Raw genomic sequence first — 26,838 nt, 5'->3', positions numbered from 1 at the left:
TTTATTTAGTATTTCCTGAGAAAATCCATTATGAGTCAAGATTATGAAACCTCTCCAGAAAATGCTCCTCCTGATAACACATTTCTTTGTGGTGAATAAGCGCAAATAAGGGACCTCACGAAAAAGAAATCTTAATGACCAGATTTGAGCCTGCATCTCAGTGAGAGCCTGCCACAGAGGAGACCACAAAATGGCTGCCATTTCCCCATCCTTTTTTTTTAATAAGTAATAGATAGGACAAAGGAACAGACTGAAAGGTCTTCCTACCGGAAGAAAAAAAGAGATTAAGGGCTAAATTGCTTTATGCTGTGAAGAGACTCAACACTCCCAAGATATAAGCGAGTGGTGCAGCATAAACTGTGCTTGGTGTGCATTCACTGAAATGAAAGGTTAATGGTCCAGAAAGAAGTCATGACAGGCACTAAAAATGATGCCATCGGTGCACCAGGCAAAGGAGCTCCAAGAAGGGAGGATGGAACCAAGGCTATTCAATTTGCGAGAAGGATCAGCTTTTCTTTCAGTAGAAATTTTAATTGGGAGCCCCAGAAAGTCACCTTACATTGCTCATGATCCAAGTAGTTGCCAATTCCAGAGTTTGCTTCAGTTGCTCCACAAACAGGCCTCAGAGACAAGTAGCAGAGCAACAAAAAGAAACCAACCCACTACCCCCTTGAGTGTGAACTGTGTGACTGAGCTCCCATGTGAGCACTGCGTTGCTTGACATGCTGAAAAAAAAACACAGCACTCAAAATGGCACCTCTGAGTCTGTCCCTTCTAAACCTAAGCTGTGAGTCAAAGTCAAGATATAAAAAAAAAAAATAGCATCTGAGATTGAACCTACATGCCTTCCTTTTCTGTTTCAGGTGTGGATATGAAGTAAGCTATAAAAACTAGCTTCAGTGATAGAACCTCCATGCCTGCCTTTTTTTGGGCCTCAGGAGTTGAAGAAACATAAAACATCTGTGTTGGCACCTCCATGTTAGCAAGAGCAACGTCATTTGTGCTTCAAACTTCTCTGTCACAGTTGCTGAGAAGTTAGACAGGTTATTTTTTGTTGTTGAAAGGCACTTCTACCCCAAGACAACCCCACAAGTTGGAAAAGAGAGAGGTAAAAGGGAAGTATTTGCTAAATTGTTCCTCTCCTTTTTTTAAGTTGAGAGGATATAGAGCTCTATTTTAAACCAGTTCCTACTGGTTCAAGAACTCCTCTGGCCTTATCAACCAAGGACCTGCACGGGATACCATCACTAATTGCTGGAGACAGAGAAATACTGAGCAATCTAAGGCTGCATGATGTCCTTAAGGGGTGCATATCACAGAACTATGTTGTTTCTCTTTTTCCATTCACTAGTTGATGGACATAACCCTTAGGTTCTGGTCTGGTCTGGTAGGGATGCTAAAGAATTTAAGATTCTTGATCTCTCTCAACAGCAGTTGTTTTAAAGGGAGATTTGACACCTTCAAATTTAAGGTGGTAATAATAGCTTGCAACCTAATCATTTCCTCTCCTTTATCCTTGCTAGACATATCCTTCTCACATTCATTACTCCTCTCATACAGCCTTCCTTCCACTCAAACTTCCTTTGGTCTCAGTTGTATCATCAATATTTCTTTGCTGCTCTTTCCCATTCCTCTGCACATATTGCTACTTTGGGGTGCAAAGCAGGACAGATGTCTCTATGACCGCCTCAGGCACACCTTTAAGGTTCACATTTTTCATACCCTCAGCTGCTGTACCCACAGTAAGGGCAGCTCCAGCTTCCATGAAAGCAAGCTCCTTTAAGATCATCTGCCACCCCAGACTCCATGCACTTTGGTCTTTGCTGCAGTACTTGTTTCTGCACCAGATGCAGTATCTCTCAATGTCTTGAAGCTCCAGTGAAGTATAGCCATCTTGGCACAACATCACTTCCTCCCTATTTTTTAAACTTTACCTATTCCTTTCTCCCTAAGAAATAATGCTAAAATCCACACAATCCAAATTTGCAGTTGATGGTATATGAAAAGAGAAGTAAAATACAAATTCAACTAATTCAGATTAAATGTATGATCCTGCAGATCAGATTAGTTTCAGCCTATTGACAATGCCTCTCTCACCAGGGAAGTTTCTCACCTCATGTCAATCACTTGACTCACTACAACGCTGGGTTGGGAAGCTTTGCCTTCTGCGATATCATAGAGAAAGAGTTTGAAATCACAGACGACAGCCAGAGTTCTCTGCCACCCTTTCTTTACTCCTGCTGGTTTAGGAACCTGTAAGAAAAAAAATCCCAGATTTACTTAGCAAAGGATCCATCATGAATTGCTGTAAAAGTTCTGAAAACAACGTCTCTCAGTGCAGTTACTGATGGCTTAATTTGATTAGCCAAGTACTTAAAAAAAATTCATTATAAGATTCAAAACCATATGCTACAAAATAGTATTTATTTGTGATGTTTTCCTGAATAATATTGATCAGAATAAAAAAATAAATCCTAAACAAATATGATGCAGTACACCAGGGCTGCCCAAGTCCGGTCCTCGAGATCTACTGGCAGGCCAGGTTTTCTGGATATCCGCAATGAACATGCATAAGAGAGATTTACATACTAAGAAGGCAGTGCAGGAAAATCTCTCTCATGCATATTCATTGTGGATATCCTGAAAACCTGGCCTGCCAGTAGATCTCGAGGACCGGACTTGGATAGCCCTGCAGTACACATATGACATGATCAAACACATTAAACTCTTACATTTCTGTGGTTTTAAATATTTTATCACATATAAAATGAAAGAGAACCTTGGTCAGATGCTTAAAAGGTAATTTTGTAACTTAATACCAACACTTACACACTATGTATATGTTTCAGAGGCACCAAAACTAGCAGCCTCACATGTAAGTGCACTATTCCATTTGTACATGCCTAAGTGCCATAGTGCATAATTGCAAGTGGTGGGTGTATATGTGGGTTGAGCATGGTCAGACTATAGGCTCTAATCCTATATAATAAAAGGCTAACTCGCGCATGTGCAGTCCTATTTGCGTGTTCCGTGCGCTGTAGGTCTGTGGCCGAAGGAGTGCGCATGCGCGCGAATACGTCACCACCCGATCGCCTCCACAAGCCGGACCGCAGCCAGACGATGTTCTCCGTTTCTCCTGTCGCCGCCGCCGATCTCTGTTTCTCCTTTGCCGCCCACCCCCTTCTCTTCCCGCGGGCCCGAATGGCGATTCCAGCAGCGTGTACATCAGTCTCCACACGCTGCTTCGGGCCCTTCTACTGCCCTGATTTGCTCTGCCGCGTCTCTGATGATGTCATCAGGGACGTGCCAGAGTAAATCAGGGCAGAAGGGCCCGAAGCAGCGTGTGGAGACTGATAAAAGCGCTGCTGGAATCACCACCTTTGTAGTCCGGCCCGCGGGAAGGGGAAGGGACAGGGGGGGGTAGAGGAAACGCTAATGCTGCTGCACAGGGAAATGGTGTGGGGGGAGGGAAATGGAGGGGGATGGAATGCTGCTTTGGATAGGCAGAGAGAGGAAGGGAAACACAAAGAAAATAAGAAAGACACAGGGGCAGGTGCTCAGGGAACTGGTGTGGGGGATGGAATGCTGCTTTGGACAGACTTTCTTTAATGTATTAATTTTTTATTCTGTAATTTTATTATGTACATCGCTTTGAATTAAGATAAAGCGATTAATCAAACCCAAAAATAAACTTGAAACTTGAAACTTGGAGGAAGGGAGACAGAAAGGAAAGAAGAAAGACACAGGGTCAGGGAGATACACAGAAAGACAGACAGGCAAAGGGGGCCAGGGACAGAGACAGACAGAAAGGACAGCGGGAGCCGCGTCAGGAGGGGTGCGGGATGCGGCAGTGGGAACTTTTCCAATGGGTGCAACTGGGCAGCTGTCGGGAACCTCTGATCAGGGGCAGAGCAAGGTAAGAGTATCATAGGGATAAGAAGGAGGAGGGAGGATAAAAAAGGAAGGGATGCCTACTGCTGGACAGGGGGAGAAGGAAAGAGATGCTGATGGACAGGGGAGGTGAAGAAAAAAGAACGGAGGACTAATGTTGGACAGGGGGAGAAGGAAAGAGGTGCTGCTGGACAGGGGGGAGGTAAAACAAAGGGAGAAGGGCTGCTGCTGCATAAGGAGAGCAGTGAAGGGGTGGTGGTGGACACAGGGGAGGTAAAAGGAAGGGAAAATGGACAGGGGGAGCAGGCAAGGGGTGGTGATGGACAGCCAAGGAAAAAGAAAGGCAGAAAGAAAGAAAGCGGCTAAGGAGAGAGAGAGAAAAAAAGACAGACACACACACATATGTTCTAGCACCCGTTAATGTAACGGGCTTAAAGACTAGTATACAGTATAAGTTGCACGCTTTTCATTGTAAACTTAGGCACCCTCTATTTATGCCTGCCACTGACCTGGCATAAATGGTCATGTCTAGATCCAGACCAAAAGAAAAGGCAAGAGAGATGTCCTTTCAAACAAAATATTTATTCTTTAAAATACATATTTCATAATATTATTCTGATGCACACATGCTGTGGCTAAACAGAGTTATAGAATTGGTCCCTTAGCATTAGAAATCATGCAACTCCACTACTGGAAAAACTGAACAAGACAGCCTCTGGAAGGCTATTTAGGAGCAGTAGCTGCCTGAGATTCAGATGTCTGAGGACGGCTGGAATTGGAAGTGTCACGGGGACTGTATCCCTGGGACTATTTCTGGGAGGAAGAGCCCGAGGATCTCTGATAAAAATGGAGGGAGGGACAAAAATTACTACCGCCCCCCTCCCAAAGTCCGGCGAGACCTATTCACAGGGAGAGACTTAGGGCGGCAATCAGCAACACTGGCCATGAAGTAATCCAGACCAGTCCCAAAAAGAAGCTGACCCTTGAAAGAAAGTGTGCTTAAAGTGGAGGCAGCATCCCCAGCCCAAGGACGGAACCAAAGTGGCTGGCATGCAGACACTGCAAAAGCGGTAAGAACTCAAATGAGATCAGAAAGGGCATCCGCTACATAATCCACACTGTCCCTCACTAGCTGGGGACAGACATCCACTTCCGCAGAGGGCACCCTGTGCAATCTCGTATGACAAGCACATGCCACAAAGGAGGTTTGACAGACCGAGGGGAAGGAGAAGAGAAAGCAGTTGAATGTGTGTGGGGGTGGAGGGGGGGAGAGTTGAGAAAAGATGAGAGAACAGTGTTGGTTCCATTAGGGAGGGGGAGAAGGGAGGAGAGAAAGTCAGTCCTAGGTAAGCTTAATCTTTGGGCCAGTGAAATCGCAGATATGGGCATTTGGTGCCCTTTAGCACCAGCACCCTGGTCCAGAGCCTCACCTGGTCCGTAGGTTGATATAGCCCCGAAGGTAGTGGATTCTCGGCCTTTGCCACATGTCTTTTTATGGATGAAGTTATTTTAGCCTTAACTTACTTCAGCATTAGAACATTCAGTGAATGAACTGGTCATCCCTCTAAATGTTTTGAAAAGTTCTGAGTAAAAATGTTTTATATAGCTTCATATTTATATTAAATTAGATTACATTGATGCTTGTTAGCCCTCTCTGAATCTTATTTTATTTAAAAAATTTTTATACCACCAGAAACTCAGTGGTTTACAAAATTGACATACATAAAATATAAAACACAAATACAGTGAACAAAAACTCGATGATAACATACATATAACTATAACATCAAATGTCACCCATGGCGATACTATCAGTAAAACTCTATGGCAATAGCCAATAAAGCAGTTTCAGATTAATAACTATTAAACCATGCCAGAAATAGGTGTCAACTAATAACTTTGTTTTAAGTAGTTAAAAGTCAAATGCTCAACACATAACCTTATTTGTCCAGATAGGTTATTCCACAGGGACATCCCTGCAATTGTAAACATGCTCTTTTCTGTTAATACGTAATTTGCACTTATAGGGGACAGACATACTAATTTCATACTACCAGCAGATCGTAAATCTTTACCAGGTTTATATCTCTCTCAAAGACCTTGAAACCAACAAGGTACATTCCGATTTAAAGTTTGATGCACTAGAAATAGTACTTTAAAATGGATCCTTTGTTCAATCGGCAATCTGTGTTTAATATGTATGTATTATCTGGACTGTATAATTCCTTTTGTTATATTTATTTAATTTAATGTTGCATTTACTATGCTAAAATTACAATAATAAAATTTTAAAAATGCAAGAGAAAAGTTCTGAACCACAGTTGGAGGCAAATGGGGTCAGCAGAGCTCATTCAGCAGCATCCTCCCTCTATGCTTGGTGAACCAGAAGTCCAAATTAGATTTTTTAGATTTACTCAACACCCTCTCAAAGTGATGCTGCTTCTTTTGTTGTATTATCTAGTGTCTGATTGATCGTACTATTAAAGTCATCTCCCATGACTTTGAGAGCTTCCTGGCAGAGCCCGTGCCCCCCTGCTTGTTGACATAATACATGGCGACCTGATTGTCTGTGCGAATGAGGACCACCATGTCGTGAAGCAGATGTTGAAACGCTTGAAGAGCATTGAAGATGGCTCTGAGTTCCAGAAGATTGATTTGATGGAGTCGGTCCGCACTGGTCCAGAATCCCTGAGTGCGAAGACCATCCAGATGTGCCCCCCAGGCATAGGTCGAGGAATCGGTCGTGAGAACCTTCTGGTGGGGTGGAGTGTGAAACAGCAAACCTCTGGATAGATTCAAAGAGGTCATCCACCAAAATAGAGACTGCCGAAGAGCAGGAGTGACGAGGATGTGTCGAGACAATGGATCTGACACCTGAGTCCATTGAGATGCCAGGGTCCACTGAGGAATTCTGAGATGGAGTCTGGCGAACGGTGTCACATGAACTGTAGAGGCCATGTGGCCCAGGAGGACCATCATGTGTCTCGCTGAGATGGATTGGCGAGAAGACACAGACTGGCAGAGATGAAAAAGAGCATCCAAGCGCTGAGGGGGAAGGAATGCTCTGAGGCGAATGGTATTCAGAACCGCCCCGATGAAGGGGAGCGACTGTGTAGGCTGTAGATGAGATTTGGGGAAGTTGATCTCGAATCCCAAACTCTGCAGGAACAGAATCGTGGACAGGGTCGCCGAGATGACCCCTGAGGCCGAGGGAGCCTTGATCAGCCAGTCGTCGAGGTAGGGAAATACCTGAAGACCCTGGTTCCGGAGTGCAGCGGCCACCACTACCAGACACTTCGTAAATACTCTGGGAGACGAGGACAGGCCGAAAGGAAGCACTCGATACTGCAGATGCAGATGTCCCACCCGAAATCTGAGGAACTTGCGAGAGGTCGGATGAATGGGAATGTGAGTGTAGGCCTCCTTGAGATCCAGAGAGCATAACCAGTCGTTCTGCTCGAGGAGGGGGTAGAGAGAAGCAAGGGTCAGCATGCGAAACCTCTCTTTGACTAGGAATTTGTTGAGGACCCTGAGGTCCAAAATGGGTCACAGGTCGCCCGTCTTCTTCGGAACAAGGAAGTATCGGGAGTAAAACCCCTGGTTCAGTTGGTTCGACGGGACTGGTTCTACGGCACGAAGCCGGAGCAAAGCCTGAGCTTCCTGAAGAAGAAGGGCGGCCTGTGTCAAGTTGGAAGGATACTCTCTTGGAGGGTGGTCTGGAGGGACCCGATGGAAATGAAGAGAATATCCCTCCCTGACGATAGTAAGGACCCAGAGGTCGGAGGTTATGGCCTCCCAGCGATGATAAAAATGATGGAGGCGCCCTCCGATGGGAAAAACAGGGGGAGGCAGAACGAGGTTGGTTATGCCCTCGACGAAACAGTCAAAAAGGCTGAGTGGCCTTAGGGACAGCAGGCGACTGAGACTTTGGCTGACCCTTCTGAGGAGGCTGCCGCTTCGCCGGTTGCCTCGCAGGTGGAGTTTGCCTCGGTTGATAACGCCGCTGATAAATCAACGGTGGACGAGAGGGTCGAGACTGTTAAGGCTTAGGCTTTGGCCTAAGAATGGACTGAAAGGACTTTTCATGATCGGACAATTTCTTCGTGACTGTCTCGATGGATTTGTCAAAAAGATCCACCCCAGCACACGGGACGTTCGCCAGGCGGTCCTGAAGGTTCGGGTCCATATCAATGGTCCGCAACCAGGCCAACCGGCGCATCGCCACAGGCCGCTGCTCGGGCCGAGAGCTCGAAAGCATCATAGGCAGATTGCATCAACTGAAGACGAAGCTGGAACAGCGAAGCAACCACTTCCTCAAACTCAAACCGAGCCTGGGACTCGATGTATGGTGTGAATTTCCGAAGCACAGGCAGAAAAAATTCCAAGTAGGCGGCGAAGTGGAAATTGTAATTCAGGACTCGGGACGTCATCATCGAATTCTGATAGATGCGTCGACCAAATTTATCCATGGTTCTGCCCTCGCATCCCGGAGGCACTGAAGCATAGACCTGGCCAGGATGAGACCGCTTGAGCGAGGATTCGATCAGGAGGGACTGGTGAGAAAGCTGAGGACCCTCGAAGCCCTTATGATGCACTGTGCGGTACCGAGCATCCAATTTCCCAGGGACCGCAGGGATAGAGTAAGGAGACTCAAAGCACCTCATGAAGGTCTGGTCAAGGAGCTTGTGCAGAGGGAGGCGCAAGGACTCGGCTGGAGGACGAGGCAAGTGCATGGTGTCGAGGTACTCCTTGGAGTAACGAGACCCAGCATCGAGAGTAATGTCCATGTCATCCGCCATCTGTCTAAGAAATGAGGAAAAAGACAGTTGGTCCGCCGTCGCCGGTTTACGAGAAGGGCTAGAAGAAGACGAGGCTTCGGGCTCCATAGAGGCCTCTGAGCAACAGGGTGAGTAGAAAACCTCGGGGTCCTCAAACTCCGGGCCCGGAGGAGGAGACCCAGCCGAAGCAGCATATCCCAACCGAGGCAATTTCTTCTGAGGCGAGACGGTCGAGTGTCGAGAAGAATGCCTCGAGGAGTGTCTGGATCGATGCCCCTCACGATGCCTGGAAGGGGATCGAGCCCGTCTGTGAGAAACCTGATCAGAAGCCTCCAAGGAGCAGATCAGACTCGAGGCCGTCGAACGAAGAGGCGGAAGAGCTGGTGCCTCCCCTGACGCCACCCATGCTTGATAGGGGGTCCGGAAGAACTCGTCCTGCTTTCTGCTATGCCCCGGACAGGGAGGCCTCGAAGGTGGACGCCACACAGTGTCATGGGGCGGGGTCACAGGTTCCAATGGAGGCAAATCACTAAACAAAGCTTTCCTCGAGGGGATAGGCTCCAAGGGAGGCATATCACTAAGGGAGGCCTTCCTCGAGGGGATCGGTTCCAAAGGAGGCATAGCACTAACCGAGGACCGCCTCGAGGACCCGGACACCGCTCGCCGCTCCTCCTCGCCGAGCAACGAGGTTGTGCGGCGCGGCGGAGGAGGAGGGGGCGGTCCGCCCCTCGGAACCGGAACGGGGAGGTCACCCTGGATCGAGGCAATCAGCCGGGGTCCCATGGTGGTCATGAGTTCCACAAACTGAGCCTCCAGTATGGACCGCAACGAAGCCGATATGGAGGGATCCGCACCAAAAGGGGGCCCTTCCGCACGGTCTCCGCGCTCTTTCGGTGCCGCGTGCTTCTGCTTGCCAGCCTTCGGCACTTTAAGCACCACCGGAGGAACTGTAGGGGCCGATACCTGCTCCGAGGAGATGAAGGAAGGCACCGGCGCCGAAGTCGAGGCCGAAACCGGCGTGAACGATGCCGGCTTCAGAAGGCTCGAAGCAGCCGGGGAGGCAGAGGGCTTCGCCGATGAAGTCGAAGCACCAGTCGATGTCGAAGCTGACGGATCCAACGAAGCTTCCATCTTGAACATGGACTCCCACAGCAGACAGCGGCGCTTAAACGCTCTCGCTGTTAATGTGGAGCAAGGCCGGCACGATTTCGGAAAGTGATCCGGTCCCAGACACTATAAGCAGCGTCGATGAGGGTCCGTGAGCGAAATCGCACGCTGGCACTTGCTACACTTTTTAAAACCGGTGATCGGCCGGGACATAGGCCGGAAAAGCTCCGCCGCAAGGTCGAAGGCGCGGGGCCCCAGCCACGCAGCCGACCCGGTGTCTGAAGAAAAAATTAAAAAAAAAAACAAATCAAAGAAAGAAACAAATGCACAGGAGAGCCAAAAGAACTCAACCCGCGGCAAAAACAGAAGGCAAAAAGAGATTCAATGGGCGCAAAATTGAAGACAGACTTCTCAGCTCCGCGGAAGAAAAAGAACTGAGGAGACACGCCCGGACCATTGGGCGGGAAGGCACTGGCGCATGCGCGGTGCTGGCATCTCGAAACTTCTAAGTTTCTTCAAGCAAGACATGCTTGTGAGACGTCCGTATCGGGGCTCTGTCGGATGACATCACCCACTAGTGAGAATACCTGCCTGCTTGTCCTGGGATAACTCAACTTGTTCCATCAAAATTAAAAGAAGCCATAGTTAGACCACATCTGAAGAAATTAAAAGCTGATCTCTTAATTCCTAATAATTATTGTCCAGTTTCTAATTTACCTTTTATTGCAAAATTATTGGAAAAAGTGTTTTTTGACCAGTTACAAAATCAGGTTGAGTCTTCATTCTAGACAATCTGGTTTCAGAATAGGACATAGTACTGAAACAATAGTAACAGGCATTGCTTAGTGAACTTCACAGTAAGAACATAAGAATAGCCTTACTGGGTCAGACCAATGGTCCATCAAGCCCAATAGACCGTTCTTACGTTGGCCAATCGGTGATCTGAAACAATGTCAAAACATTGCGTTACGATTCTGCAAATTGGCACATTGTAAAATAAAATAAAACTCTTCAGCTACAATGGAAAAATATCACTCCGAATTTAGCAAGTTGATTGGGCTGAAAACTTTTCAGATATGATGCCAGAGAGCAGATCAAAGTGACCCTTTTCTGGATACTTGAAGGAAACTAACAAAATCCAGTATCACAAGAATTCAAAATGATCAGATACTTTGAAACTAAATTAAACTTGAAACTAACAAGAAAGCAGTAAGTGAGCTTGTCTTTCTAATACATTACGAGACATAACATTCTACTTGTAACCTGATCATTCATTGGAATGACTTTTTATGATTTATGTTTTTTGGTATTGTTATCTTTTGGTTATTCTGTTCAGGCCTAAAGGAGGAATTGACAGTTCCCAAAAGATGATTTAAAAAAAAAAAATTCATATTTAGTTAGTCCAATAAAAATATCTCTCCTTATTGTTTTATTTTTATTTATTAACCTTCATTTCTGTGTGTTCAAATGAATAAACACAACTACATTTATCCAACTGTGGGGCTGATGCAGAAATTATTGCAAGTTTAATGTTAAATTGTGGGTTTTACAGGCTGATCTTCAGTGCAGGTGTTAACTCGAACAGAAACCCTCATCACAGACTATCTAAATGCATGGTAATGTGGTCATTATAGATTCCATAGCCATGCAATAAAAAAGAAAAAGTTTTTCCTGCACGCTGCGCATGAGAAACTTTTTGTCAGATCAGGACAACGTAAAAGGTTGGTCGAAAGAAGTGGGTGTCTAGCAGCACCCAATCCACTCCAATCCAACCACCCTGCCCCAAATTGCTTTCTGCAACAGCTCCTATCCATAGTAGTATAGCGACCCCCCTTCCTCCCTACCCCCAACATTAAAACAACTGGTAGTCTAATGGAACCCCCACCAAAACACACACACAAAAATCCCTAGTAGTCTATTGTCTCCCCTCCTTTCACCCACATGAATTCACTGTCCTTGATTTAAAACACCCCCACCTCCATGGTATCTGTGTTTATTTAGTGTTTATACACTGCCCCTTGAGAAATATTGAGGCGCCCCTTAACCCTTTTTCAAAGCCCTCCTCATATCCCCTATATCTGAACAAGGCAGAAGCAATGCCCACTCACTTCAGTCTCCAGCATTGTCATCTGCAAAATAGTGGCGATGCACTGGATGGGGCCATTTTGTCACACTGACAGAAAGAATGATATTTTGCAGTGAGCTGCTGATTACTGTCACACTTTTAATGCAGCAATTTACATACTCATTACATATAGAATGCTGGTAGATCTTTTTCACTTTAATTCCACAGTAGAGCCGGTACACTGACCTCTACTGTGAGCCTTTCTGCATGGGCTCCTGAGTCCTAATTTAAAAGGAAGGCTTAACTCCAGATTCTCCATTTCTGTCTCCTGCCAACAGTACTTACTCTGACATGACCTTCATATGCTGTTCCTATTCCTTTCTGTGGATCAATCCCCAGAGGTCCCTTGGTCTGTTCAGGAGGAATAGGGCACACTGCTGGAGCTTTGTCTGCACAGGTCACATGGCAGGAGAATCCACACACTATTGGCCAAAAACAAGGCAAGAAATCTCAGAGTTCAACATGATATATTATGTTTCACTGTGAGAGATTGTAAACATATGACATAGGTTGAGATTAGAAAGGAAGAGTATCGAGGGAGAGCATCAAGAAAGTTTTAACACCTCTTTTTTTTTTTTTTACTGCAGGCATTTGCCTGATGTTTTCAGTTCAGTAAATGAACCATGACAGCAGAATACTTATTATAAGATTATTTAAATTTCGCTTTGAAATTTTTTTTTAAAAAAACCTCTTTATTCATTTTTAAAACTTACAATAAGTGCAATATAAGATAAAATCATTTTACACTTTAACATCACTTAATAGTCTATCAAAGTCTAATTCAGATCAAATATCCTTCCCTCCCACATACCCAACAACTATCCTTAAACATAAGAAAACATAAATTATCCCCCCCAACTTGGACGTGTATGTTCAAAAAGAAAACCCAATATTCATTCTTTACAATATTTTGTTAATGGCTCCCAAACATCCTGAAATTTCTTAAAATTCCCTTGCTGTATGGCTATTACCCTCTCCATTTTAAAGATGTGACATAAAGAATTCCACCAAAAATTATAATTCAGCCGGTCCCAATTTTTCCAGTTTTTCATAATATGCTGTAAGGCAACCCCTGTCATAATAAGCAAAAGTTTATTATTATTAGAAGATATTTGGCTCTTAGCTTTCATTGAAGTACCAAATAACACAGTATCATACGATAATGCCACCGGATTTTCCAATAAATAAAAATCAATGGACAATAGAATAATAAATGATCTAATGTCCCAGCTTCAAGATGACAGTGCCAGCATCTATTAGACTTAGAGCTGTCTAATTTCTGTAAATGAACTGGGGTCCAAAATGCTCTATGTGACAAGAAAAAACAAATTTGTCTCATAGATGTCGACATTGTACATCTCATCCTCCAAGCCCAAATTCGTGGCCATTGAGACGCAGTAATATTGTGATTTATTAAGACCAAATTTGTGTTGTAATCGTGAAAAGTCAAGCAGCAGAAATAACATCATCTAAAGTGCGTATACCCGCCTTCATCCAATGTTTCCAGATGACCTTAAACCCACCAATTTGAATCTTTAAGTTCAGCCATAGGAACTGACAGGTTGATTTATGAACTGGAATAGGTGTTAAATTATTTACACATTTTAGTGTCTGCCAGGTATCTACTAGAATTCTATTGTCCTTATACAACCTAGGTAGCTTGATATAATCTCAGAGGAGACATGAGTTGCCATTCCAGCCATACCCAGTCTGGGAGATTTTCCATGAGCTCTGGTAGGATCCAATACATACCCTGACGCATAATATAGGATTTATGGTACCTATAAAAATTGGGAAAATTTACCCGACCCTCCACAATTGGCTTTTGTAAAGAAACTAAGGCAATTCTTGCTGCTTTCCCCAGCCAAATAAATTTTGTAAGAATATTATTTAATTTTTTGTAAAAGGACCCCTGAAAAAACACTGGTAACATACACTTTGAAAATTTTGATTCATGACTCCAGTTACCAAAAATGTGTTTGGCAGTCTGCATGTACCATAAAAAGCTATATGCTGGGAAAGGGAAATGCACACAGAGTGAAATACTATTGAAAAGTGTGAGATAAATCCTAGTATTTCTATGTTACCTTCATATGTGGCATAAATTAACAAGGTGCCTAAATGAAATATCAGAAAATGCTTACTTATGTCTATTTTATAAAGGCGCAGATACTATAATGTACACAGTAGTTCAAATCAACATAGTATCATATTCTTTAAGTATAGCAAGAACCTCAGAAGTGCCAGTATCAGCCAAGTGTTTTCAATGGCTAAGGTACTTTCTGTAGGGGTGTTTCCTTATTCACACCTAAAGGTTAGGCCTTCCTGATGTCATAAAGCCTGAACCATTGTCTGCAAGAAATCATTCCAGCTTGAACCATGCAAGAAGAGAAAGAAGAAACATCTTTGCTGTTTATGATGCCTGAAGCATTCTGGGTATGTACCAGAACTGTATTCTAGTCAAGGACATCCAGCTATACCTACATGCTCAGCCTGTGTGAATCTTGGGGGAGGCATTGCTCCTGTGCTGTTCTTATCTAACGAAGGCGCCTCTGTTTCACGGCCTGTGCGAGACTCTATACAGAAAGGCTATTCATCTAAGTTCTGTTTCTGGATTGGTCCAGAGAGATCATCTGATGAACCAAGTGGAATGTGCCTAATAATTAATTAGTCTGTGCTAGGATGTGAGGAAGTTTGCATCTTAACTAAATGATCGGGATGGTGAACATTCATGAGAGAAGGGGGACAGTTCTTGATACAGCCTATTGGCGAAACATGTTGAATGACAGGTCCTTTCTCAGTATGAATAATGAAACAAAAAAGATAAGTTTGTAGCTTATTAAGACTAAAAATTGCTCAACATTTTGAATAAATTATTGACTACAGCACACTAATAAAATAAGCACTTTGTGGCATAAAGCACTTTATAGAAAAGCACTTTAAAAATTACCAAAAGAGTTTACAGCAGGTCCAATGAGGAGGCTAGTGCCGAAAGTACCATAGCCATTGAAAACACTTGGCTGATACTGGCACTTCTGAGGTCCTTGCTATACTTAAAGAATATGATACTATGTTGATTTGAACTGCTATTCTATAAAAGGCAGCATAGGCCTAATTATCATTCTTACATATGTATGCACGGATTGGATAAAATAAGTTTGAACTGTACCCTAAATGCCCCTGGGGGGGAAAGGAAAGGAGGAATGGGATTTGATATACCGCTTCTCTGCGCTTACACTCAGGTACTTATTTTTGAAAATCAAAGCACAGATTATGCAAAACTACTTACTATTTCAAAATAACTATTTTCTACACCTAAAACAGGTTTTACACACAAACCATGCTTTGTAAAATTAGGCCTTTAATTGTTCTTACCTTCACATGTGCATCCCTGTCGAATCAAGCCAACCATCAGAGAGGTGCACTGATTGCATTTAGTTGGTGTAGTGAAGGATTTTACTATGAACTGGTGAGCTTTAGGCTAGGAAAAAGAAGGAACATAAACATCACACTTAATCTACTTCACCCTTAAAATGTTTTATCATATAAGAGATCTCCAGATTCATGCTTCCTTGGACTTGGTAAGGTGTGGGACATCAAACTATGACAAGAATTAGCACATGTCCATATAGTACATACCTGGATGATATAAGACTGTAGGGGTTAGATCCCTGCCTCTATAGCATCTGTATGTCCCTAGCTCTGCAGATCAAGCTTTCCTGGACTGTAAATTACTTAATTTGTTTTCTATCCATTCCTCCCCAAAGAGCTCAGGACAGGTTAACATATGTGGAAGGGCATATAAGGGTTTTCTCCTTCCTTTGGGTTTTATTTTTGTTTCTCCTCTACAAGACATCACCAAAATTAAGGAAAGCCTAGATTACTAAGCTTTTTATTCTGCTCAACTGACAAAGAAATAAAGCCTTAATGAAACAGGCCCTATGTATTTCTGCTGGGTATACTCATGGCTTAGCAAGGAGAAATGAACAAACACCTTACACAGTGCCACATGGTTACTTTAACACTGCGACTCTTTATCACATGGGACTGGGAATTTTCAAAAATTATACACATAAATATTTTTTAAGCAACTGCTTGCAGGCACTCTGCTCCCATCTCTTATTAAGAAACTGTGAGATTGATGCAAGGACCAAGATATAATTCAATTTACAAGAGTGCATACTTTATTAATACTATTATTAATCCAGCTCAAATGTATACACCAATAGTTCTTAAAGCTGTCCTGGGGGGGGGGGGGGGTTCAAGATATCTCTAATGAATATGCATGAGTGAGATTTGCCTATAAAGTAGGTAGTGGGCATGCAAATTTCTTTCATGCATATTCATTAGGACTATCTTGAAAACCTGACTGGCTGAGGGTCCCCCAGGACAGCTTTAAGAACTACTGGTATATACATTCACTACCACTAATGGTTAGCAGGATGAAGGAGACATGTGTGTAGGCAGTAGCAAAAGTACATTTTCTATTGGCTTAGTTAAAATTAAGATGAATGCATCACTATAGTTTAAAGTACCAGTTGATGAGCAGTTAATAACTTTTATGACTTGGGAAATGTAAATATGATTTTTTTATACAACTGTAAACTGAAACTGTCTTATTTTACAATATACTTCATTTCTAGTGTAATAAGGTTGAATGCTGAACCGTAGGGTTGTCTAGCTATGCTCGTGATCATACTGCATTAAGATGCCGATCACAGCTTTTCAGCTCCTCCTTCTCCATGGTCTCTGCTGCCTCCTTCAGTTCTTCCTTATGCATGCAAACATGAAGATGTCTTGCTGACCTGCTCCAGTTATTTCTTAATTGTTTTGCAATTCCTTTTTCAGTTTTTCGCTTTATTTGTGCTTCTTATGCAATTTCAGGGACTGCTGTGACTGCTTGGAGAGGAGCAGACATTTAGTCTGCAGCTAGCAGGTGTATCCTTCGGGGACCTGTACAGCTAGCCTATTGAAGATTTGTGGAGCTCAGGGATTGAGGTCCTCAATACTTATTCGCTTCCTTGACTTGGTCAAGAGTTTAAGCGCAGACGTTTAGGCATCAATAGCGTCTTTGAGGCACTCACTGTGCCAGTTGAAGCTTTGTCTCCCCCTTTTTACTGTGGTGGTTACAATCTGGTGGGGTTGAGCATCAGTACAATTATGGTCCAACTGACAGCCTGAAGATCTCAGCATGGCATTTAACCAGCAGCTTGAGGCAGAGAACCCTTCCAGATACAGCTACAGCACGATTTTCCCAGCCCATGGTCTGTGAGTACAGGCTGTGACAGCCAATGGGTAAATCAGTTGTGGTGGTCTTAAAAACTGTGTTTTGATTGTTTCTGCTGTTAGGTCCTTGGCCCCCCTCCTCCAAAATCCTATTTTTTGAAATTTTTGGTCAGCCCTGAAACGTGTCGCTTTTAAGCGCTAAAACGCAGCCGCAGTGGCCATCTTGGCTTTCTTGATTTTTTTTCTAAGTTCTCAAACATCTTCAAAATTCCTTGTTTTGCTTCAAAAGTGATAAGGATGGAGTCCTCAGACCCTAATACCTCTATTTCACACTTTATTTGCACTGGGTGGGTGGCTGAAGAGCGCCCTTGTACCACGTTCCTTGTGGCACAAGATAGATGGGTGGGAACTTTGGGCTTAGCCTCTCCACAGGCCTCTAGGGTTGGAGAAAGGTTGGATAAAGGTCCTGTCAGTGGAGATAAAACACATTCTGGAGATCTGGGGCAGCAGTACTACACACCTTAAGGGCATAGAGGCTTCGTAGATCAAGAAAATATGTTTACTTCACTCTAAGGGGCAAGGAGACTTGCCCTCTCAGGCCTTTATCCCTGAGTTCACTCATCTCCTCTGCCAGGCTTATGCACAACTAGTTAACTAAGTGTGATAGGGTATTAAATAATTCAAAAAATAAGAGGAGAAAAAGAAGATGACAATCTCACTCATACATTGAATGCAGCTATATTTTATCCGTAGATGTTATAACTCACATATTCTTCTTATATGCTCAGAGATAGGAAGCTCTGTAGGGATTATACCCCATCGCAGAGCTTACCATCCAGTCATTGCATATGGTAACTTTTGATTTTTATTGTTGTTTTTTCTCTTTCAACTTTGCTGTTGCTTTTAAACTTATACAACTATAAACCAGTCATGCTAGATAGAATAAACAAGTCACTTATCTCATAAGTAACTTGGGACAGGAGCGTCCCACTTTCACAGGAGGTGAAAGCATTGTTCTCTTGGACGAAAAATCACCTGCAGGTGATCTCTGCAACACACTTGGCCAGAGTGGACAATGTTCAAGCAGATTATCTCATCAGACAGACATTAGACCCAGAAGAATGGATGTTGTCTCCGACAGCATTCCAGGCCACTGTAAGATGGGGGTCGGCCGACGTTCGACCTCATGGTAACTGCAAAATGGTAAATCATTTCTTCAGCCGAAGATATGAACCCGGAAGTGCAGGGCCCTGGTTCAACCATGGCCAGGGATTAGGGCTCCTATATGTATTTCCTCCAGGCCCATAATAGGCTGGGATAACACATCACAAGGGAATAGTAGTCCTTGTAGCACCAAATTGGCCCAGGTGCTTGTGGTATACGTGTATGTCATACAACAACAGAAGCAAAGTCTCGGACTTCAGGTGCATCCAGACTTTCTCTCAGGAACCAACTGCCCTAGAAGAGTTGGGTTGCTTTGGTCTTACGGCACGACTCTTGAGTACATAGCACTAATCCAAAAAGGATACTCCAATGCGGTTATTGCTACTCTTCTTAAAGCCAAAAAGCCAATGATGGTTTCAGCATATGCTAAGGCATTGGAGATGTTTTAGAACTGGTGCACTAGAAAAAAAGTTAGACCTGGGCAATGCCCCCATCTCTTTGATATTGGCGTTTCTCCAAGAGGGACTTGACAAAGGATTGGCAGCGGTGTCCCTTAGAGTTCACGTGGCAGGGATCTCATGCTTCTGGAGCTGAGAGAAGAGAGCTTCACTAGCGGCCCACCCGGACATAGTCAGGTTCTTGCAAGGTGCCTTGAGACAGCTCTATAGCTAAGGTTTTATTGTCCGACTATTGCATTTTGAATTGTCTGTGTATATTATTACGAGGGAGGAATGGTTGAGCTCCATAAATGTTTAAGCTGTTTATGTTTCTTGTTTAACTTGTATTTTTCTTACATTCATTGTTCCTCTCAGAGGCTGGTTAATATTTTAACTACATTACTGTTCATTCAATGATTGTTTTAAATTCATCTGAACAGATCACACATCTGGTTTCAGGGAGTTCCCCATACTCCTCCTTTTCCTGTCTTCTGTAGGGCTGTCGCCAGCTTTGGTATGAACTGAAGGGGGCAGCAGAGATTGTGAAAGAGGAGGAGTTTAGAAGCTGTGATTGACATCTTCTGCAGCTCCTGATTGGTGAGGTCCAACTTTAGTACATTTAAAACAGCCTGATAATCTAAGAAATACTCTCAATAAAAAAACAAACAGTATATTCTAAAACATCCAACTTGACATCTTTATTGAGAGAATTCTGTAACCAATAGTTTGGATTGCTGTATATTTTCATGCTACACTTCTCCCTCCGTATTCGCGGTGGATACGTTCCGGCTATAGGCGTGAATATGGAAAAAACACAAGTAACTATTTAATATGTTATTTGCGGTTTTGGGGAAAGTGATATAATTTTTTCCATTGAAACTGTGAATAATGTATCAACTGTTATTCACTGTTTTTGAGGAAGAGGAGAAGGCATTGGATGCAGGAGCGGAGGGAGTCCTAAGTTCTGCACCAAGTCAATGCATTTGAGAAGGGGACATGGATGAAGCCAGAATTTAAGAGTCAAAAAGAATGTTTTTTTTTCTGTCTGGTAATTCTTCACCTTTACAGAACAATATCCCTGTTTGCCTTCACTGTAGCTGCAGAGCTGATTCTTACCTTGTTATCAACCTGAAGTGGATGACTGACAAAGACGATAGCTGAAATGCAGCTCCCTTCAAAGCTGCAAAAAGCTCCTTCCACAAGTGGGAAGTGCAATCGCAGGTCAGCAATGAAAGGGAAGTTTGCACAGATGGAAGGAACATTCATGATAGCTAAAAATAGCACATTTTGCTGTTTCTTTTCTCAGTACACAAGCAGTTTCAGATCCCCCCCCCCTTTTTTTTTTGCCGGAGACTTTCCAACCTGGATTTGCCATCACAGGATGATATTTTAACATTTTGGCAGTTCAAGTTAAAATAAAATCTTTACGTGGAAAAAAGTTTAATGATGATGTTTTTGGGGGGCGGAGTCAGCGGCTGAAAAATCGTGAATAACCGAAACCGCAGATACGGAAACCACGAATACGGAAGGAGAAGTGGTTTGTTGGTGTTTTGTTTGTTTTTTTAAAGCATTAACTTTGTACATTTCTAACCACTGTCAATCAACCATATTTAAAAAAAAAGGAAATACTGAGAGAGCCATTACCATAGTTCTTTAGTTCTTTGATGCCAGTAGATCTGCAATGATCTTACCTTTGGTGTAGACAGGCCTGACCCAATATATGCTGTTCTCATGGCTGATGTCTGAACTGAACGTGGAGGATTATCCATAACCTGAATCATTGTAGAAAAAGTAAAAACACCAAAAGTAACCATAACAACTAATGCATTCTACTGATAAAGCATGTGTTAAACAACATTATGAAAATTGAACCCTATTGGCAGTTGTACTTAGGTTGCATACTGAGTGGAGTGGAAATATAGATATGAATCACTTGTAGTGATGGCTTCAGGGTGATTTTTAGCCTTTGTTTAACTTTGAACCCTTTGCTTTCATTAACTTTTTGAGATGTAAAGAACCAAACTACTGGAACTGTACACTATTGACTGTGTTCTAAGAACTGATTACTCTCCTGGGTTTGGGGTTGCAATTTTTGCAGTGTGTTCATATAAAATTGCTTCTGTGCATATCTAATTTAAGCTGCGCATTTGATATTGACCAGGAATGTCATACACTCAAGTGGTGGGTGGAGTTATTTCAGCTGATGATTGAAGATGAGCTACCTTATTATATGTTCTCCTTTGGGAGTTCTATAGGGCTCTTAAACATAAGACTTTTTCTCCACCAGGGGTGTGCTGTGATAGTGAATGGTTCTGTATTGATTGGAGTGTATGCTGAGAGTTAGTGTGATTTCAATTACTCCAATATATTGACTGGGTAAGTATAACATCAGAGCATGCTAGGGAGATAAAATTCCTTGATGAAATCAAGGACCGCTTTATGGAGCAGCTGATTCAAGAACAGACAAAAGATGAAGCAATTCTAGACCTAATTCTTAGCAGAGCGCATTAATTGGTATGTGAGATAATGGTGCTGAAGCCACTTGATAACAGTGATCATAACATGATCAGATTTTTTTCAGTTCAAAAATTTTTTATTGGTTTTGTGATAAAGCAAAAAGGCATACAACAAGATCAAGGAATGCATATTACAAATGTAATGATTATACATATTATAACATAAGTACATTCAAAGATCAAGAACAGAAAAAGGGAAAAGGGAAAGAAATCGTACAAAAAGTGAAACAAGGTTCCTCAACCGTCATATGCTCTAGAAAAAAACATAGCAAAGAGCCATGAGTAACAATAAATTGGTAGTCCATACTGAATGTCACTAGAAAAAGATAGACAAGAAGTAGTAGTAGATAAAAGCAGTGAAAAGAGGGAAAAGAAGATGACACATATAGCATATCATAATCCAAGCCTGATTAACCAATATTTTGATATGGCAGTATTTGACATAATCCCTGGAATAGGTTTACACAGGAAATTTAATACAACATAACTGAACTTTAAAAAAGGAGACTGATAACATGAGGAGAATGGTAAAAGAAACTTAGAGGAGCAGTTGCAAAGGTCAAAAATTTACATCAGGCGTGGATGTTATTCAAAAATACCATCCTGGAAGCCCAGATTAGATATAGTCTATGTATTAAAACCAGAGGAAGGAAGTCCAAACAGTAGCTAGCATGAATGGTGAGGTGAAGGAAGTTATTAGAGCTTAAAAAAAAAAAAAAGAATCGTTCAGAAAGTTGAAGAAGGATCTGACTGAAAATAATTGTAAACAGAACAAGGAATAGTAAGTCAAATACAAGGCGCTAGTAAGGAAGGCAAAGAGAGACCTTGAAAAGAAGATTGCATTGGAAGCAAACACACACAAGAAAAATCTTTTTAGGTGTATAAAAGCAAGAAGCTGGGAACAGACTCAGTTGGACTGCTAGATGACCGACGGTTAAAAGGGGTTCTCAGGGAAAACAAAACCATAGCGGAGAGATCAAATGAATTCTTTGCTTTGGTCTTCACTGAAGAAGATGTGGGGAGTTACCAATGCCATAAATGGAATTCAATTCTGATGAATCAGAGAAAACTCAAAACAAATCTCTGTAACACTGGAAGATGTAATGGGCTAATTTGACAAACTAAACAGTAGCAAATTGCCTGGATCAGATTAAATACATCCCAGAATGTTAATAGAATTGAAAAATGAACATGCAGAGCTCTTGTTAGTAATTTTTCTTTAAAATCCAGTATAGTACTGGATGACTGAAGGTTGGCCAATGTGCCACCGATTTTTAAAAAGAGTTCCAGAGGTGAGAGGTGATCCATGAAATTATAGAATGGTGAGTCTGATGTCAGTGTAGGGTAAAATGATAAAGACTATTATAAAGAACAAAATGACAGAACATATACATAAGCATGGATTAATGAGAGAACGCCACCATGGATTTAGTCAATGGAAATCTTGCATCATCAATCTACATCTCGTAATTGAAACTTGATGCATGTCTAGTTGCTCTTGATGTTAGTCACTTTGAATCTGAATGGCAACTGCGGGTTATGAGGTCATTCTAATGTAATGCAAGTAATGTAATAAAACTTGCAGAAATAAGCAAAGTCACTTAATACACTTTTCGATATGTCTCCAAAGCAAACAACTGTTACAAACAGCAATACTAAATTAAATACCTCGACTGGCTCCATGTCACTAGCTGTTGAAGGTGATTGGGACCTCAGGTGGGACCTGATCTCTTCATCCCGGGAGGGAGTGTTAGACAGCGTAAAGTTATCCACTGAATCAATCTAGGAAAACAAGCAAGTGTAAAAAAACTGGATGACATGTTTTGCTATGGTGTGCTCTAAGAAATCAGAAAGCATTTACATTTTACAGCACCATATACTGGCATTAAATCTCACCAATGGCTTTATACAACCAAGCATGCAAGATTTATGAAGATTGGTAATAATGCTAAATTTAACAGTAACTTCACATTTTCAATAGGAAATGTGGAGGGGCATAATCAAAACATACGTCTAATTCCAATTTGGACATATGGCGCTAGATGCTCAAAGTCAGCAGTAGGAAAAATGCCCATTTTTGAAAAATATGTCTAAAGTGTTTTTGAAAATTGGCTAACTGGATGTCCAGGCATCGGGTTGTCCAGACTGCCAGGACATCTATCATTATACCACATTTTCGGCCAAAATTCTGTCTAAGTTCCAAACGCCCAGAACAAGGCCATCTGGACATAGAAGGGGCCAGTCCTGTAATGGACTGGCCACCCAGACATGGCAAAAGAGCAGTGGGGCACCTTACATAAAGGGTGCCAGAGAAACATCTTACCAGAACTCTCTTATAGGTTATGGTGAGCTCCCCAAAACCCACCTGTCTACAACTCCAATAGCCCTTATGGCTGCAGGTGACACCTACAGTCATGTGAAAAAATTAGGATACACCATGAAATATTCAATTCTTTCTTAAGAAATGTTCACATATTAATGTCAAATCTTTTATTTATCTCTGGAAAAGGAAGTGATGTAATTGCAGGTAAACAACAAAAATTTCTTTGATTTACTCATAAAATAAAATATATCCATAAAAATGTGTATTCTAACTTAGGAATAAATTTGGACACCCCCACTTAAAGTGGCTCAAATCACATACAGGTGTATCATATCAGGTGCACATGATTAGAACATCATTACTCAGCATTTTGAAGGAGGTTTACCCTATTTAAACCTCAGACATTGAGTTTGGTGTGCTCATGACTGCTGCAGTGAGAGTGAACACCATGGTGAGATCAAAAGAGCTGTCTGAGGCCTTCAGAAAGAAGACTGTAGCAGCTTATAAGTCTGGTAAGGGTATTTAAAAATATCTCAAAAGAATTTAACATTAGCCATTCCATGGTCTGGAAAATAGTGTACAAGTGGAGGACTTTCCAAACAACTGCCAACATGCCCAGGTATGGCCGTCCAAGAAACTTGACCCCCAGAGCAGACCGCAAGATGCTAAAATAAGTTTCCAAAAACCCTAAAATGTCATCACGGGACCTACAGCAGGCTCGTGCTACTGTTTATTTATCTCCCGCCCTTATCCAGGGCAAACATTTTACATACAAAACAATACAAATCACATGAAGTGTGAAAGTGCATGCCACTACAATCAGAAAGAGACTGCACAAATTTAACTTGCATGGGAGGTGTGCAAGGAGGAAACCTTTGCTCTCCAAGAGAAACATCAAGGCCAGACTGAAATTTATCAGAGAGTACATAGACAAACACCAGGCTTCTGGAATAGTGTTCTTTGGACAGATGAGTCTAAAATTAAATTATTTGGACAACAGAAAAGAGGACATGTTTGATGTACACCAAATACAGCATTCCAGGAAAAGAACCTCATACCAACTGTGAAACATGGAGGTGGAAGTGTCATAGTTTGGGAATGCTTTGCTGCAGGAGGACCTGGCCAGCTCAACATCATAGAATCCACCAAGAATTCTATCGTGTATCAAAGGGTTCTTGAGGAACATGTGAGACCATCTGTAAAAAAATGAAAGCTGAAGCGGAACTGGACTCTGCAACACAACAATGACCCAAAACATACCAGTAAATCCACCAAGGACTGGATGAAAACTAAGAAATGGAGAGTCCTGGAGTCGCTGAGTCAAAGTCCTGATCTTAATCCCATTGCGATGCTGTGGGGTGATTTGAAATTGGCTGTACATGCAAGAAATCCCTCAAACATCTCACAGCTGAAAGAAATTCTGCATTGAGGAGAGGGCCAAACTTTACTCAGACTGATGTCAGAGACTGGTAGATGATTACAAGAAGCATCTCACTGCAGTTATTTCAGCCAAAGGGGATAACACTAGCTATTAGGGTGTAGGGTGTTCTAATTTATTGCTCAGTTAGAATGAACATTTTTGTGGATATCTTTTGTTTCATGAGTAAATAAAGGAAAATTTTGTTGTTTACCTGCAATTACATCACTTTCTTTTTCAGAGATAAATAAAAAAAGAGATTTGACATCAATATGTGAACATTTCTTATGAAAGAACTGATTATTTCATGGGGTGTCCTAATTTTTTCACATGACTGTATATGGAAGTAGAGTAGGTTTTTTTTTTTTTTTTGGGTGGGCTCACATTTTCCACCATGAATGTAGTAGTTAGGGTGGCTTATGGGACTTGCTACTCCTCTCTATGGTTCAGTAGCCCACCCCCCAGGCTATTTAAGACACCTGTGCGCAGCTGTACTAGGCTTTCCTATACCAGGTGCTGATGTTCTGGAGACAGGTATGTACTTATTCTTTATTCTGATCTTTTTGGGGGGTGTGAGGGGGTCAGTGAACACTGGGGAGTGTGTGAGGGTCTTTACTTTGTCTCTGCAGTGGTTATCTGGTCACTTTGGATACCTTTTTGGCACTTATACCTGTTTTCACATCGTCTAACTCACGTCTAAGTTTTGTCCAGGATGTCTAGTAAAACATTCGATTATCCCTTCAGGACATCTAAATCTAAGTTGGCCCATATCCTGCCCAAATACCGCCCTGACCACTCCTCCAGATATGCCCCTTACAGCTCTGAGTGCACAGCGGCATTCAGAGGCATAAGAAATTCCACTACATGTCCAGAAAGTCAGTTTGGTTATCGGCACTTAGGCGGGTTTTTAGATGTTTTAAAGTTTTGATTATAAGCCCTATAGCATATACTGTACTCTGGAAAGTCTAATTAAAATCTTTGGTGTAATATTGACTTCAAGTTAACCATGGAGAAACAAAATAATTGGACTAAAAGTTGTTTCTGGATTATGAGGAAATTAAGAAGGATTCAGAAATATCTTCATGAAGATCAATTTAGTAATCACTTATTTTAAGTAAATTGGACTACTGTATCTTAGTTTATTTGGGTGTGTAAAAAAAACCCCAACCCCCAAAACTACAGAATCAGATGCAAACAAATCAAAATATGGCTACTCAACTAATTTTCTTTTTAAATATTTTGGCTCATATTACTCCTTATTATGTGTTCTATGCTGAATTCTGATAGAAGCTTGTATTATGTTCAAATGTGGAAGCCTAGTATTTAAGATATTATGGCCCCCTTTTATCAAACCGTGATAGAGTTTTTAACCGTGGGTTGCGGAGGTAGATGCTCCAATGCTCATAGGAACTGAATGAGCATTAGAGTATTTACTTTGCCGGCCCATGGTAAAAAGCTCTACCGCAGTTTGATAAAAGGGGCCCTATATGGTTTAGTTCCTTCATACATGTTGGAGTTTATTTGCAGGTCTGTACTTTTAAGAATTCATCTTGCACAATATTTTAATTGATATTGAAAACTAATTTAATCATCATTCCTCTATCAAGCAGCTAGTTTTTGGTCAGTGCTTCCTGGAAAAATTAGATGTTTATCCAGCTCTGATCTCTATAAAAAGGCCATTAAACCTCAACTGTTGGGTAACACTTTATTTCTTTTGGATTTATTGGCTTTTTGGTGTACAGAATAAATATAATACAGTAATTACTATGTAAATTCCTAAATAGTTGATCTAGCACTTTTTGTTTTACGCTTGGAACTAAAAATTTTTTTAATGGAATATAATATCTGTAACAT

At 42.1% G+C, this 26,838-nt stretch overlaps 1 protein-coding gene across 2 annotated transcripts in view; it reads right to left on the bottom strand.

Annotated features, from left to right (window-relative positions):
- CDC42BPA (CDC42 binding protein kinase alpha) overlaps positions 1 to 26,838 on the bottom strand; it is a 488,866-nt gene that overhangs the window by 87,303 nt on the left and 374,725 nt on the right. For both annotated transcript variants that reach the window (XM_033938547.1, XM_033938546.1), the window contains exons 22-26: positions 22,913 to 23,026; positions 20,420 to 20,500; positions 15,277 to 15,382; positions 12,187 to 12,323; positions 2,114 to 2,253 (exon numbers count right to left, since the gene is read on the bottom strand). In XM_033938547.1, the coding sequence (XP_033794438.1) occupies positions 2,114 to 2,253; positions 12,187 to 12,323; positions 15,277 to 15,382; positions 20,420 to 20,500; positions 22,913 to 23,026 (578 nt within the window). The remainder of the gene's footprint in view (positions 1 to 2,113; positions 2,254 to 12,186; positions 12,324 to 15,276; positions 15,383 to 20,419; positions 20,501 to 22,912; positions 23,027 to 26,838) is intronic.

The sequence above is a fragment of the Geotrypetes seraphini genome, chromosome 3 (genome assembly GCF_902459505.1).
Source record: "Geotrypetes seraphini chromosome 3, aGeoSer1.1, whole genome shotgun sequence".
Taxonomy (NCBI): domain Eukaryota; kingdom Metazoa; phylum Chordata; class Amphibia; order Gymnophiona; family Dermophiidae; genus Geotrypetes; species Geotrypetes seraphini.
Note: the sequence above shows the minus strand (reverse complement) of the source record. Positions and strands in the feature narration are given on the sequence as shown.